This window comes from Podarcis pityusensis (genome assembly GCF_964106645.2).
Source record: "Podarcis pityusensis genome assembly, chromosome: 11".
NCBI classification, from domain to species: Eukaryota; Metazoa; Chordata; class Lepidosauria; order Squamata; family Lacertidae; genus Podarcis; species Podarcis pityusensis.
In genome coordinates, this window is record NC_138036.1 from 62,257,696 (window position 1) to 62,273,746 (window position 16,051).

A 16,051-nucleotide genomic window follows, 5' to 3' on the forward strand; every position below is an offset into this window, starting at 1 on the left:
AGATGGTGAAATGCAAACAGGGGACACAGAAAGGGCTGAACTCCTCAATGCCTTCTTTGCCTCAGTCTTCTCCGATAAAGAAAACAATGCCCGACCTGAAGAATTTGGAGCAAATGATTCAGCAAAGGAAACACAGCCCAGAATAACTAAGGAGATAGTACAAGAATACTTGGCTAGTTTAGATGTATTCAAGTCTCCAGGGCCAGATGAACTGCATCCAAGAGTATTAAAAGAACTGGCAGATGTGATCTCAGAACCACTGGCAGTCATCTTTGAGAATTCCTGGAGAACAGGCGAAGTCCCGGCAGACTGGAGGAGGGCAAATGTTGTCCCTATTTTCAAAAAGGGGAAAAGAGAGTGTTAGGTGGTGGGTTGACATAGCAGCCGGCACAGCGATTTCTTCAAGTAGCTCTTTATTATGGTAAGCTGGAATAGAACTAACTGCGAACAGCTCAGCCGGCCTGTATTTATAGGCAGCCGGCTGTCAACATTGTAACCACAACAGCCCAGAGTTCCCGCCTAAAATAACTGCCGCGGACCTGAGTGAAAACTATCTACAGACCTGAGTGAAAACTATATACAGTATCCCCCTGTTGGCCCAGGGTGAAACTACACTACATAACACCCCTCCCCACCGAGATAAGGCGTTAGTTACAATCGTAATGGTTTCCTTATATACAGCACTACGCGTAATGGTTCAATTAAGCACAAAAGCATATCGGTTACATTTCCCATACTTAGACCAACAGTGATACCTGTCCAACAACATAGTCCTTTAAATAAGTTGGGCGCTTGGAAACTCTGCCAGACCGCCGGGGACTGGTAGCCAAGTCCGGAGGGCCACACAGTTCTCGCTGAGGCTGTGGTGCGACCCTAGGTGGCGTTGGAACCAACTCCCCTGGATCCGCTGCTGTGGGTGGAGCCTCCGCAAGTGGAGTGGTCTGAGTCTGTTCTGAAACGGCTTGGTTCGGCTCCACGCTGGCAGTTTGTGAGGGAGGTGTAGGTGGGGCCTCGCCATCTGTACGTGTCTCTTCTGGAGCCGCAAGCGCAGTTGGGGGCACCTCGGTAGTGTCCAAGTCCCCAACCCTGCGCCTAAGCTGGTCTATGTGCCGTCGCCACAAGCGTCCGTCTTCGAGTGCCACCTGGTACGAGCGAGGTCCAGTGACTCCCACTACTGTGGCTGGCACCCAAGGGATGTCCCCCACATAGTTCCGGGCAAAGACCTGGTTTCCTGGGACAAATGACCGTGGTGCGTTGGCACAGCCTGGGGGTTCAGCCACGGCAAAGTCTGGGTGTAGCCGGTCGAGCGGTGACCTGAGGCGGCGGCCCATAAGCAGTTCAGCAGGACTCCTCCCTGTGGCCGCATGAGGGGTGATGTGTTGCACGAACAAGTATTCGGCGACCCGCTCATGCCAGTCTCCCCGGTCCAGGCGCGCCAGTGCCTCTTTTGTCGAGCACACCATTCTTTCCGCTTGCCCGTTGCTGGATGGATGAAAAGGTGCCGTTAGGGTATGGCGGATGCCCAGTCCCAAAAGATACCGCTCAAACGTGCCTGACGTGAACTGCGGTCCGTTGTCAGAGACAAGGACATCAGGACACCCATGCGTTGCAAACAGGCCTCGCAGCACCCGGATGACTGCTTCGGTAGTGGTGGAGGGCATCAGGGCGACCTCCAGCCATTTGGAATAGGCGTCCACCACTACCATAAAGGTCCGGCCGTGAAAGGGGCCAGCCAGATCGATGTGCACCCTCGACCAGGGTGTCTTTGGCGTCTCCCAGGTGTGTCCCTTAGCTGCCGGTGGTGCAGGCCTCGACTCCTGGCACGCTTGACAGGCGGACACCCAGGCAGTGATGGCATCGTCCATATTAGGCCACCAGACGTAACACCGAGCCAACGCCTTCATTTTGACAATTCCCGGGTGGCCAACATGCAGAGCCTCCAGGACGCGCTGACGGAGTCCCTGGGGAATCACGACGCGGTCTCCCCACAGCAGGCAGCCACGATGAGCTGAGAGTTCATGTTGTCTGGTTGCGAAGGGCTGGAACTCCGATGCAAAAGGCCCTTGTGGCCACCCCCTCCACACCCAGTTGAGCACCCGGCTGATGGTGCGATCCTGGGCAGATGCGGAGGCCACAGTGGCAGCCGATACAGGCGCTGCCGGAAGATCCTCAATCAGAAGGAGCGATGAAGCTGGAGCCGGGTCTTCCACAAATGCTGGAAGAGGGCAACGGCTGAGGGCGTCGGCATGGCCCATCGATTTCCCCGGGCGACTTGTGGATCAAGGCTAAAGGAGATGGGCGTACCTGTATATTGGCCCAAGGTGCCGTCAAAAACCTCGGCAAAGTCTTTGACCAGACCCTCAGTCTCTGCGTTAGAGATGCAGTTGATGCCGGTGACTTCCAGGCCGAGGGCATCAAACCAGTCTAGCCCTAGGAGGCTTGGCCGCTGACCTTCGACCACCACCAACCGGAGCAGGCCCGAAAAATCCTTGAAGGCGATCCGGAACCGGCCAACGCCTACCACGGGAATGTCGTTTCCCTGGTAGTCTCTCAGGTGTACGCGGTGAGAGTCGAGTTGCCTTTTGGACACTCTGGGTACCAGTCTTTTAATGGTGCTCCATGACACGATGGACAGGGCAGACCCGGTGTCGATCTCCATGTCACATGGAGCTCCTTCAATGAGCACCGTGACGTTCAGCTTGCGTCGCGTAGGCGAGTCGGTTTGGCCAATCGTGGTTCCAGACGGGCAGCGGCAGTTTGTGAGAGCGAAACAACTTTCCTTGGCAGACTGGAGTGAAGACTTGGACTTGCGGATCGATGAAGGGGGGGTGTCAGACGGAGCCGATCGGCAGACCTTAGCGATGTGGCCCCTTCTGGAACACTTCCTACAGATGGCGTCTCTGAATCGACACTTGGCACGGGAATGGTTGCCTCCGCAGCCAGCACATTCCGGTTGGCCCTTGGACTTCTGTTGGAACTTCCTGCGCTCCCGCTTTGTCTGGTGCACGTCATCGTCTTCACTGGAGGATGCCTCCTCACTGCTGGCCTTTTCATGATGCACCGGAACTGGCTCCCTAGCAAGACGCGGGCTGCTGGACTTGCGGATCTCCTGGGCGGAGCGTTCAGCAGCTTCTGAGGCCACAGCCTCCTCAATGGCTTTCTGTAGCGTGAGGTCTGGCTTGGCTAGGAGGCGCCGTTGCAGATGGATGTCCCGGACCCCGCAGACGATTCGATCCATCAGGGCATCGTCTAAGTCTCGGAACTCACAGTGCATTGCAGCCTGTCGCAGGGCGGTGGTGTAGTTGTTGATTGACTCCCCCTCTGCCTGGTTCCGGTGGTAGAACGCATGGCGGGCAGCAATCTTGGACGGCTTTGGTGCGTAGTGGTTGCGGAGCTTCTCTTGGATCGTGTCCCATGGTGTTGCCTGGACTGCTTCAGGCGCAACCAACGCTCGGGCCGTCTCAAACACCTCAGGCCCACAGAGGCTGAGGAATAGGCCCCGCTTCCGCTCCTGTGATACTTCTGTCAGCTCGTTGGCTTGGAGGTAGCAGTCGAACCGAGCGAGGTAGGAGTCCCATGATTCAGAGGCTGGCGCAAACGGCGGTAGAGGCACAAGTGAAGCCATGATTCCGATGCCGGCGTGAAGGGCGATGGATGGAACACAGTGCTCTAGCCAGAACAGTCAGCTCTGAATTGGTTCTGCCCAGTGATTTCGCTCAGTGATTTCGCTCTGTGATTCAGCTCAGTGATTCAGCTCAGTTCAGAGGCTGGCCGCATCTGGCTGTGCTCTGATGTCCATCTATCCCACCTTCGTCGCCAGTGTTAGGTGGTGGGTTGACATAGCAGCCGGCACAGCGATTTCTTCAAGTAGCTCTTTATTATGGTAAGCTGGAATAGAACTAACTGCGAACAGCTCAGCCGGCCTGTATTTATAGGCAGCCGGCTGTCAACATTGTAACCACAACAGCCCAGAGTTCCCGCCTAAAATAACTGCCGCGGACCTGAGTGAAAACTATCTACAGACCTGAGTGAAAACTATATACAGTATCCCCCTGTAGGCCCAGGGTGAAACTACACTACATAACAGAGAGGACCCAAATAATTACCGCCCAGTCAGTCTGACATCAATACCAGGGAAGATTCTGGAGCAGATCATTAAGCAAACAGTCTGTGAGCACCTAGAAAGGAATGCTGTGATCACCAATAGTCAGCATGGATTTCTGAAAAATAAGTCATGTCAGACTAACCTGATCTCGTTTTTTGACAGAATTACAAGCCTGGTAGATGAAGGGAACGCAGTGGATGTAGCCTACCTTGATTTCAGCAAGGCATTTGACAAGGTGCCCCATGATATTCTTGTAAAGAAGCTGGTAAAATGCGGTCTTGACTATGCTACCACTCAGTGGATTTGGAACTGGCTGACTGACCGAACCCAAAGGGTGCTCATCAATGGTTCCTCTTCATCCTGGAGAAGAGTGACTAGTGGGGTGCCACAGGGTTCTGTCTTGGGCCCGGTCTTATTCAACATCTTTATCAACGACTTGGATGATGGACTCAAGGGCATCCTGATCAAATTTGCAGATGACACCAAACTGGGAGGGGTGGCTAACACCCCAGAGGACAAGATCACACTTCAAAACGACTTTGACAGATTAGAGAACTGGGCCAAAACAAACAAGATGAATTTTAACAGGGAGAAATGTAAAGTATTGCACTTGAGCAAAAAAAATGAGAGGCACAAATACAAGACGGGGGACACCTGGCTTGAGAGCAGTACATGTGAAAAGGATCTAGGAGTCTTGGTTGACCACAAACTTGACATGAGCCAACAGTGTGACGCGGCAGCTAAAAAAGCTAATGCAATTCTGGGCTGCATCAATAGGAGTATAGCATCTAGATCAAGGGAAGTAATAGTGCCACTGTATTCTGCTCTGGTCAGACCTCACCTGGAGTACTGTGTCCAGTTCTGGGCACCACAGCTCAAGAAGGACACTGACCAACTGGAACGTGTCCAGAGGAGGGCAACCAAAATGGTCAAAGGCCTGGAAACGATGCCTTATGAGGAACGGCTAAGGGAGCTGGGCATGTTTAGCCTGGAGAAGAGGAGGTTAAGGGGTGATATGATAGCCATGTTCAAATATATAAAAGGATGTCCCATAGAGGAGGGAGAAAGGTTGTTTTCTGCTGCTCCAGAGAAGCGCACACGGAGCAATGGATCCAAACTACAAGAAAGAAGATTCCACCTAAACATTAGGAAGAACTTCCTGACAGTAAGAGCTGTTCGACAGTGGAATTTGCTGCCAAGGAGTGTGGTGGAGTCTCCTTCTTTGGAGGTCTTTAAGCAGAGGCTTGACAACCATATGTCAGGAGTGCTCTGATGGTGTTTCCTGCTTGGCAGGGGGTTGGACTCGATGGCCCTTGTGGTCTCTTCCAACTCTATGATTCTATGATTAACCCCTGGAGGCTCCTCCCCTGGCTATCCCTGCCGTGCATATTATGAACTACTGAAGGCCTGTCATGGGCTGGGAGAGTGGAGGCAATGAGAATTGTCGTTCTTTTCCCAACTCCAGTGCCCTGGACTTACACTCCCCTACTTCTCTATTCCTTCATCCAGCTTCATGAAAAGAGCAAAGGGTGAGGCCCAGATGATGATTCCCTACAATATCACCTTTCCCTTTATTATCTTCCCCACATGTCCAAAAACCATAGAGGACCAAGTCCTCTCAGGGCCATGGATTGCACTGCCTCCTTTTTCTCTTCTTACCATTGATGTGCCCTTCATCTCCTATTTAAGGCAGCAGCAGGGTCCTCTTCATCCTCTTGTCCACCCATACTAGAGTTTGCATGTTGGGAAAGAGAAACAAGATGTTGACAATTGGTGTGTGTGTGTGTGTGTGTGTACCAGGGATAGTCAATGTGATGCTCTCCAGAGTATAGATCTCATCATTCCTGACCATTGGCCACGTTGGCTGTGGTTGAGGGGAGTTGGAATCCAGCAGCATCTCAAGGCCACCACGTTGGCTGCCACTGCTACCAAGAGCTGACGTCGACAACAGGAAGAAAAATACAATCGAAAAATGTTCTCAGTTACCATTCACAGTGGCTTGAAGCTGACTGGCAACTGATTGGCTCTAAATTGATCTGTCATCAAGTATTTGAACAAGGGCTTTTTGACCTTAAGATTTTAACAACCATAAATATTCTAGGGTTTTGTATAAATTAGTTTTTATTGGGGAGTTTTGTTTTGCAAAGCAAACAGACGAACAGGGAGCAGCACATCTATTGTCTCTACTTTCAATTCATAGTCTGTTTAACAGTTTATTTATGTTTGATGAGAGACATTTTTGTCAGACATCTTGCAGTAGGGGAAAAGGGGAGAGGGGGAAGAGGGGGGATCGTGTTTTTCATTCTATTGCTTATTCTTAGTGTAGGGGGGTTTGTGTCAGCATCACATGGGTCAGCATCACACCTTTGTTTATGTATTTACCGTATTCATTTTTATTGATATTGCAAGAGGTTAGGGCTTCCCAAGCTTGGTTGGTTGTGTTTAGTTGATTGCGGTGTGGCTTACTTGTGTGAGGGAGGTGGGCTAGGTTGTTGGGTCAGGTTAGCCATATTGATTCGTATGCTGTTGGAGGGGATAGGTCATTGTCCTGTTGTACTGCGTATATAATAAAGGGGAACCACACTGGGGTGAAGGCATCCTCCGTAGCTTGTCCCCATGCTAGTTTGAGTTTCCCATACATTTTTGTACCAGTGGTCTGTGTTCACTCCTGATAGGTCTTTACAGTGTCCAGCTATGATATTTCTAGCTGCTGAGAGTAAGTGACATGAATTCCTTGAAGTGTACTTGTGTGTTGTTGTCTTGGAAGATATTTAATAGGGTGGGTTCTGGAGTTGTTTCTATTACCTGTTTTCATAGAATCATAGAATCATAGAGTTGGAAGAGACCACAAGGGCCATCGAGTCCAACCCCCTGCCAAGTTTTGCTATTTTAGAAATTTCCTGCAGCACTGATATCCAGAAGGATTGGACTTTGGGGCATTACCACCACAGGTGGAGGTGCGTGCCTATTGCGGTGCAGCCTCTTCAGCATTTAGATGAAGTTCCTGGGTGTATCTGTGCTAGCTTCCATGGTGTTAGGTACCATCTATATATAGGTTTTGGGGTGAGTTCTCTTCTTTTGGACAAGATGGATTTGAATGGTAGTTTAGACCATAGACTAGACCACTGGGTATGGTTTAATTCATGTCCTTTGTCCTGCTCCCATTATGGTAAGGGGGTCTGTAGTGTCTTGGAGTAGTAGTTTATATGCCCCTTTACTGTGTTCCTCTGTTGTTAGGAGGAGTTTCTCAAAGCTAGTCAGTGGCCTAGTGGCTGCTGCTTTTGTTGCTGGGAACAACCATTAGTATTCTTCTGTAAAATAAGTGATGTCTATGTAACTTACGGGAGTCACTGGTTAATTGGGATACAGAATTTGAACTATTCCCTTTCCTTTTACTCTTCCTATGTCAGGGATGTTTACGTTTGAATACTGTCAACAAATCATTTTTACTGATGATGTATTATAACTGATATTTGCTTGACTTCGTATTTGCTTGACATTGTGCTAGATGTTGTGCTCCTTTTAAAAGAATGTATAAACCTATTGCCACTTTAAAATATTGTGATTGTATAGAAAAAGTCTACAAGGTTAAAACAATAAAAATACAGTGGTACCTCGGGTTAAGTACTTAATTCATCCCGGAGGTCCGTTCTTAACCTGAAACTGTGCAGAACCTGAGGTGCCACTTTAGCTAATGGGGCCTTCCGCTGCCGCCACGCCACTGCCGTGCGATTTCTGTTCTCATCCTGAAGCAAAGTTCTTAACCCGAGGTACTATTTCAGGGTTAGCGGAGTCTGTAACCTGAAGTGTCTGTAACCTGAAGCGTCTGTAACCCGAGGTACCACTGTACATTGATTCCATCTGTAAAACCAACACAAATAATATCCAACAATGTTACCTTGAAAAGGCCATTTAAAGGGAAAAAAGAAAAAGTACTTTGGAGAAGCACCTAAAACAGCAAATACAGTGGTACCTCGGGTTACGAACTTAATTCATTCCCGAGGCCCATTCTTAATGCAAAACCGTGCTTAACCTGAGGCGCACTTTCACTAATGGGGCCTCCCACTGCTGCCACACCGCCACCACATGATTTCCATTCTCATCCTGGAGCAAAGTTCACAACCTGAGGTACCACTTCCGGGTTTGCGGAGTCTGTAACCCAAAGCGTTTGTAACCCAAGGTACCACTGTAGTTGGCACCATCCTAATTCCAGGGGGAATTGTATTCTGAAATGTGGCTGCCTCAGGTTCTCCTTAAATGAACTTGCAGGACATGTGGATTACCACAAGAGAGCCTCGCTCAAGGACCTAAGGGCTCAAGGAAACAGTCTGTCAAGGAAAAAGGTCCAGGCTATTAGGGATTTATACACCAACAGTAAAATCCCAAATTTGGCCCAGTAGCTGATTGGCAGCTGGTTCAAATCCTTGAGCAGCAGTGTCCCATACGGGTGGGAGGTGACATTCTGAACCAGCAGCAGCTTTTGGACTTCACATAAAGCATGCAGTAGTAATGTTTTTATTACCAAGGTAATAAAAGTACTTGTTAGACTTCTTGCTCACTTTTTTTGAGTTACAGTGGTACCTCGGGTTAAGTACTTAATTCGTTCCGGAGGTCCGTACTTAACCTGAAACTGTTCTTAACCTGAAGCACCACTTTAGGTACTGGGGCCTCCCACTGCTGCCACACCGCCGGAGCACGATTTCCGTTCTCATCCTGAAGCAAAGTTCTTAACCCGAGGTACTATTTCTGGGTTAGCGGAGTCTGTAACTTGAAGCATATGTAACCTGAGGCGTATGTAACCCGAGGTACCACTGTATTACAAAAATCACTCAAAGTGACTTACAACAATAAAAAACCTTGCATTAAAACCAGCCTAAAGCAAAACAGAAAAATCTAAAACATTTTAAAAATATCTATGATTCTATGATCCCACCTGCTGAAGGGGCTTACCAGTGCATGACCCACAGTGACCAAACTCTGCATGTGTCCTCCAAGTCCAGGATATCTAAGGGACTGTCTCCTCCTCTGCTTATCCCGTCTGCTCCCTAAGATCCCTCAGAAAGGCTCTTGTCTGTAGATTGAGGCACGACTGATCAGGCGAGACAGAGAGCCTCGCCCGTACTTTAGACAACCTTGCCCTGGAGGATCCACACCTGCCACATGCCTACCCTTATGGTTTCTAATGACTGGTTAAAACTTTTTTTTCTAGCAACCATTTGTCTTACCGATCAGATGGTTTTTATGTGGTAGAATCACATTTTATCCTCTGGTCCTGTTTCCATTTTCATACTTTGGGGTCTTTTTTTTTCCTTTTGTACATTATTACCAGATCGTTTTTAATTGTTGTAAGTTGATGCAAATGCATTAGAAGGGTATGGGACACATTTTCAGATGAATAAAGGGATAAAAGCAGCTTCATTAATAACATCTAAAGTCTTTGTCCTTATGCATGTCCATATGTTTGCTCTTCTGTAAAGAGAAAATGGGGTGCTGTGGTCCCACAGCATGGTCTGAAAGCTTGTGAGGCTGAAGCTAAGCAGGGTTGGGTCTGGTCAGTGCCTGGATGGGAGACCTCCCCCTTGCATTCTGTGACAGGACATAACTGTAATGAAATAAATAATGGAGAGCCCCAGACTCTATAGAGAGAGCCTTTCCTCAATTTGTGCCTTCCAGCTGTTAGAACATAGAAAGCTCCCTTTATACAGAGTCCGGCCACTGGACTATCTAGCTTGGTATTGTCTGGCACCAGCTTTTGCACAATTTCAGGGTGGATATTCTCCCCCCTCCCTGGAGATGGCCAGGGACTGAACCTGGGACCTTCTGCTTGCAGGGCAGATACTCTACCATTAGTTATGGCTGAGGCTGAAGGTGTTGTAGTCCAAGACAGCTGGAGGGCACCAGGATAGGGGAAGCTGCTACAAGAGAAGCACACATTTTTGAACAGGAAACTGGAAGTGGGGTATTTTTTTCCTGCTCAAAATAAGTAGTAGAACCATTTTCCAGGAAATTGCAAGATGAAGTGCAGCAAGATTTATTGAAACAAATTGAGGCCCTGCAGCTGCATTGCTTGATTGATATACAGTCCACAGGTGCCAGGACTTGAGAATTTTTACCTAAACAGCTTACCTAAACACCTAAAAGTTTTACCTAAACGCTTTACCTAAACACCTAAAAGTTGCAAGTGCTATTCCAATTCAAATAAAGCATGTATTATTCAAATGGCTTTGGTAGCTTTTTTTTTTATCTGCACAGTGTCATTATTCACAGAACAGACTAACCCTGCTTTTTTCTTCTTCTCATGATAAAGTTAATCTTTGCACTGTAGAGATTAGTGAGGTTATGACACCGTTAGCTAAATCTATCCTTCCCACAGCTCTTACTACTAAAGCTGACCCTTCCAGCAATAATTCCTTATATATCCCACCCAAGAATTACTTAGTAAGGCACAAGTGTGATTTGAACCACCCTGTGTGAACCTCCATCTCCTTGATCACCACTTAAATATCACTGATCAGGAGCGAACTTTCCCAGCAAATTCCTGCAGCTGACTTGGCTTTGACAGCAATTGTTGCTACTTAGGAGTCTAACTTAGGAGTTTTTACTAACTTATTTTGAATCTCTGAAGCTGAGTTTAATTTTTAACATGTATTTTTAATGGCATTTATATGGTAGATTTCAGAATGTGTATTATCTCTATATAATGTGTATAATCTGTATTTAAATGTATAATAATGTGTATACCGGTAATTGCTGTTTAAAGGCGTTATCAGGAGGGAGCTTAACTGAACCAAGAATCAGAACTGGAACTTGTTTACAATGCTTGATCTCAGTTCTGTATCATCTCATGTTTTCACTGATCATGTACAAAATGTTTTTCCCCTGGTAGTATATAGCCAGAAAATCAGCCCCCTTCATCCAGAGCAGGTTGTGGAAGAGGAGAACCATGTATGTCAAGTACTGAGTTCCTTTGAGGAAATGCAGGATATAACTGTATTAAGTAAAAATCCATAGCACTGAATTCCTACAGAGAGCAAACTCAGCCTCTGTGTCGCTTTCAGGCCCACTTTCAAGACTACCTCCCAAAAGGCAAACTAGCTTTCTACCTCCCCCAACCAAGCAATGATTGACATTTCTAAGAAAAATAGGTACAGGATATTGGATCCATTCAAAGTCAGCACTCAAACAAGAAAAATGATGTTAACAATTGGTTCATAAACTTCTATAAATACTTTTTTATGAAGCCTCCAATCTGGCTTCAATCTTTGCTGTTGTCCCAAATTCCTATTTTTGACTGAACTCTGCTTTTCACCTACTGGGAAAATACACAGCTATACTCTGTCAATTTGGGGCCGCACATCCCTTGCGTGAAAAATAACCCACCCAGAGAATACCTTTAGGTGTTTGTGCAATTTTTTTAAAAATACACCATTTTGGAATCATGGTTGCATGCAACAAAAAGACTTCTTCTCACAGCCATCCAGAATTATTGTGATTACTATGAGCATAAGACACCCATTACCCATTCCTTGAAAATACAGTGGTGCCCTGCAAGATGAATGCCTCGCAAGACGAAAAACTCGCTAGACGAAAGGGTTTTCCGTTTTTTGAGCTGCTTCGCAAGACGAATTTCCCTATGGGCTTGCTTTGCAAGACGAAAAACGAAAACGTCTTGCAAGTTTGTTTCCTTTTTCTTAACACCGTTAATACAGTTGCGACTTGACTTCGAGGAGCAACTCATAGAACGCGGTGTGGTAGCCTTTTTTGAGGTTTTTAAAGACTTCGGTGATTTTTGAAGCTTTTCCAAAACTTCTTTTGCAGCCATTTGGTAAGTTAAACTTTTAAAACTTTTTTGGGGGTTTTTGGATTTTGGGTTGGGGTGTTTGGAATTCAAGGACTTGGTGTTGGGGAGGGGTTTGCAAGAATCTGGAAGCTTGTTTTTTTTTCCTGCATTTTTATGATTTTCTGTGACCATTGGGCCACTCTGCTGTTTTTTTAAAAAAAATCTGGATTTGAATTTCTGTGTGGTGGGTGGCTGGGGGAACAGTTGAGGAGGGGTTTGCAAGAATCTGGAAGCTTGTGTGGTTTTTTTCTGCATTTTTATGATTTTCTGTGACCATTGGGCCACTCTGCTGCTTTTAAAAAAAATTTCTGGATTTGAATTTCTGTGTGGTGGGTGGCTGGGGGAACAGTTGAGGAGGGGTTTGCAAGGATCTGGAAGCTTGTGTGGTTTTTTTCTGCATTTTTATGATTTTCTGTGACCATTGGGCCACTCTGCTGTTTTTTTAAAAAAATTCTGGATTTGAATTTCTGTGTGGTGGGTGGCTGGGGGAACAGTTGAGGAGGGGGTTCTTCAGCAAGAAGCAAAGAGTGGAAGAGGAACCTTCTTCGAGTTGTCCCCCAGAGTCTTAGAAAATGTACTGTACACTTTGTTGATTTTTAAATGTTTTTCTGTCATGTTTAGAAACTTAATTTATTGTTCCTTCAATTTTTGAAATGCTCTTTACAGTATGTGTTACTTTAAAGAGCACTTAATAAACTCTTGTTGTACCAAATTTGGCTTTGTTTGGACTTTTTTTGACCATAGGAACGCATTAATTGAATTTCAATGCATTCCTATGGGATTTCGTGCTTCGCAAGACGAAAAATTCGCTAGAGGAAAAAACTCGCAGAATGAATTAATTTCGTCTTGCGAGGCACCACTGTACCACATGGTGCTTAGCAGTGAGTGTCTGCAACCAGTTTGGATTTATAGGCATAACTGAGGCACTCCCTTAACTGTTGTTCTAGCTTAACAATATCCTCTGGTAGATTCTTCCCCACTACACACATACATAAATGCTGGCATATATGTTTGGTTTTTCCCCAAGAGGTCTTTTCAAAGGTTTCCAGCTTAAAAAAAAAAATTAAAAAGATTACCAGATATAATATGTTCAGCCGCATATTAGAACATTTGAATATGAATATGTAAAGTCATTGCCAAAAACTATTGAGCTTATGATCAGGAGTAGATTTTATTTTAGTTCAGTTCAGTTCAGATTATTATTATTATTAATTTTTAAGACTCCTTATTCTTGTACTTAAGTGTGAAGAAATGTCAAAAGGGGCTTAATAATGGGCACAGTATAATAAATGGTAAACCCTTCACAAATCCGGAATGTAGTCCCTAAGGCGGCTGAAGGGCGCCTTGTCCGCCTCCTTCTGGCAGCTCCTGCAGCCAAGCAGGTGCCAAATGTCTGGCTCTGCTTTCCTTTGGACCCCATCAGTGCCAGGGTGGAGGAAGGGGGGCGGTGTGGGTGGGCCACCCCAGGTATCACCACTGAGGAGGGTGACAAAATGCCAGGCGGCACTCACCACGGGGCCTGCAGCACGCCCGAGCCACGCGGTGGTTTGGGTGCCTGCAGGTTCTGCGCTGCCCCAAACCGTCTGCCCTGCAAACCGCCTCCCCCTCAGCTGTAGGACGGCTGAGTGGGAAGAGGCAGGCAGACTCCTCAGAGGCCCCGCGGAGCGTCCTGCCCCAACTCGCCCCAACCCTGGGGGCAGGGCACATGCGCTGCCCCAGGCACCCAGTCGGCTGCATCAGTGAGGCTGAGGCATCTTGTCAGCTGGGCAGCCCAGGAGCTCCAGACACACTGCCCAGACTTGTGCCTTGGGGAGGTCACTCTGGGGCTGCTAATGCAGCAGTTTGACTTCACCCCCAGAGGGACACTCCATTGTCTCTCAAGACAGAGGGATGCCAACAGCAACAACTATAAATGGTAAAGTCACTGGGTTGTATCCAATGGGGGCTTGGTGCTAGCAAGGGCAAAACTTCTGCTTGTGTGGAGCAGGATGCTTAGTCTTCACCCCCCTCCCCGCTGTGGAGCCCTTACCCACCGAAAAAGTTGCTTCTGAGTCTTGGGGGACCTTCTGAAAGAGTGCAGGGTGTGGCATGAAGAACTGCAGTAGGGGAGGGGGAGCAAATACTTGTTGCCTTGCCTTAATGTAAGAAGACCCACTTTCTAGGATCACAGTGCCAGCACAACTTGATGCTCCTGTTTTCTAGGTTGCGATAGAATCTCAGGCGCAGGGGCTGGATGAGGCCCTCCAGGCCCCTCTGTCTGGTCCTCAGCCCTCTCCCCAGGCCAGACCTCCCAGTCCTGCTCTGAGTCCTCTGTGAGTTCCTTTGTCTGGATGAAATGTGTCCTTGGAGTGTGGTAATGATGTATCTTTCTTTCCTCGATGGAGGGTGTGTGTGTGTGTGTGTGATACCATTTGTCATTTCTGTGACTGGAATTTGGCCAACTGTGCACAGTGATGAGTCACACCCATTGCTCTGCCCACTGTTGCCTCGGGCTCCACTCTCCAGTGTCCTGGACAACCCCTGAGGTTCTCCATGATGGAATGCAACCCTCAGGCTGGAGAAGGTTTTCCTCCTCTGTTCTAGGTGCTTGCATCCAGCAAAGGTTATGTGTTTAGGATGCGTACACACAATACAGTTAAAGCACATTTGAAGCACATTCTTAACTCAAAGAATTCTGGACATAGGGAAGTTTTTTTAAATGTTTAATGTTTTATTATGTTTGTATATGTGTCGGAAGCTGTCCAGAGTGGGGCAACCCAGTCAGATGGGTAAGGTACAAATAATAGAGTTGTTGTTGTTGTTGTTGTTGTTGTTGTTAATGAATTAATTAATTAGTTAGTTACTGCAGTTTCTGAGGGGTAACCTACAGTGCCTTGAAAGCCTACAGGGCCCAGAATTCTTTGAAGACGAGAAATGTGCTTTGAATGTGCTTTAAAGGTATATCTGTGTAGGCAGCTGATATCTTTCCCAACAGTTCTTTTTATAATCTCATTGTCCATCTCTCCCACTTTCTGCCCTAATCTATCCTCATGAACTTCAAACCTTTAACTTCCGATTTCTGTGCTTCTGTTCATCAAAAGATTTAAGTTTTAAACTTTTTTAAATGTTACATTTATTACAAGATAAACATTGTTCTGAAAGGCAACCAGCACTTTTGATACACACTTGTTGATGAATCTCTCCCCCCTCCCAATATATAGAAATTCCCAGTGGTTGCTAAACCAACAGAGGGTTTTATTCTTTGGAGAGTTAATATACATCATGTGGGCTCAGGTTATTTCCAGCTTAGTACACTGTTTCTTTTGAAGGATTTGCTTTCCTGAGTTGAACTTTCAGGACTCAGAACACCTTATCACACTTTCACAAGACCTTCTTTCTGATAATTGAAAAAAAGCAAAAAACAAAAGCCCAACAGCCTGTCAGGGCTTGTGTCAGTTAAACCCAAGCTCTCGGGGGATTTGTTTTTCTTTTGGCGTCAGATTAGATGTTCAAACGAAGCCGTGTTTTGGAGCTGCAAGTGGATGTCTGTAGAACTCTTAATGAGGCTAATCCCATGGCGGCACATTCCAAGCAGCTAATGGGCGCAAGTTCATTGCTTACTTTAACATCTCTTGGTCAAGAATGGAATGAATGACTTTGCTAGTGGGCGGCCAGGAGTGAATTATTAGTAGTAGAATGACCAGCAGCAGAAATGTGGACAAACTGCCCAGAGAGAACTTTAGGCAGACTCAAAGGCGGATGATCAGGTAAATCATAATTAACATTATTATTATTTGGTGGCAGTGCTTAGTAACAAAATATTTCAGGGATCTAAGACAGGAACAAATTTAAACTCCCACTATGAATGTATACATTTACAAGTAACTGTATGTTTTGCTATTTAGTGCTAGAATAATCTATAGAATAATGATGGTGAAAAAATGGATCACAAATTTGTTTCATTCATGAAAGACATTATCATTCACAGTTTACTATTCACTGCTTATATCTAACATGCAGAAGTAATTGATAATTGCAAATTCATTAAACAATTGTTTTTGCTTTTGTGCCTTCATTCTGCAATATCTGTTAATGTAAATTAGTACTGATATGCTGCATTCATTGCC

General features: G+C 46.4%; 1 protein-coding gene across 12 annotated transcripts in view; it reads left to right on the forward strand.

Annotated features, from left to right (window-relative positions):
- Positions 1 to 16,051, forward strand: part of TRPM3 (transient receptor potential cation channel subfamily M member 3) — a gene marked incomplete at its 5' end in the record, with an annotated part of 403,362 nt that overhangs the window by 251,205 nt on the left and 136,106 nt on the right. Inside the window, one exon of one of the 12 annotated variants that reach the window (XM_080972226.1) lies at positions 13,837 to 13,860. The exons of the other annotated variants lie outside the window; for them this stretch is intronic. Coding sequence (XP_080828352.1) covers positions 13,858 to 13,860 — 3 coding nt within the window. Of the gene's footprint in view, positions 1 to 13,836; positions 13,861 to 16,051 lie in introns of those variants that run through there. 12 annotated transcript variants of the gene reach the window in all.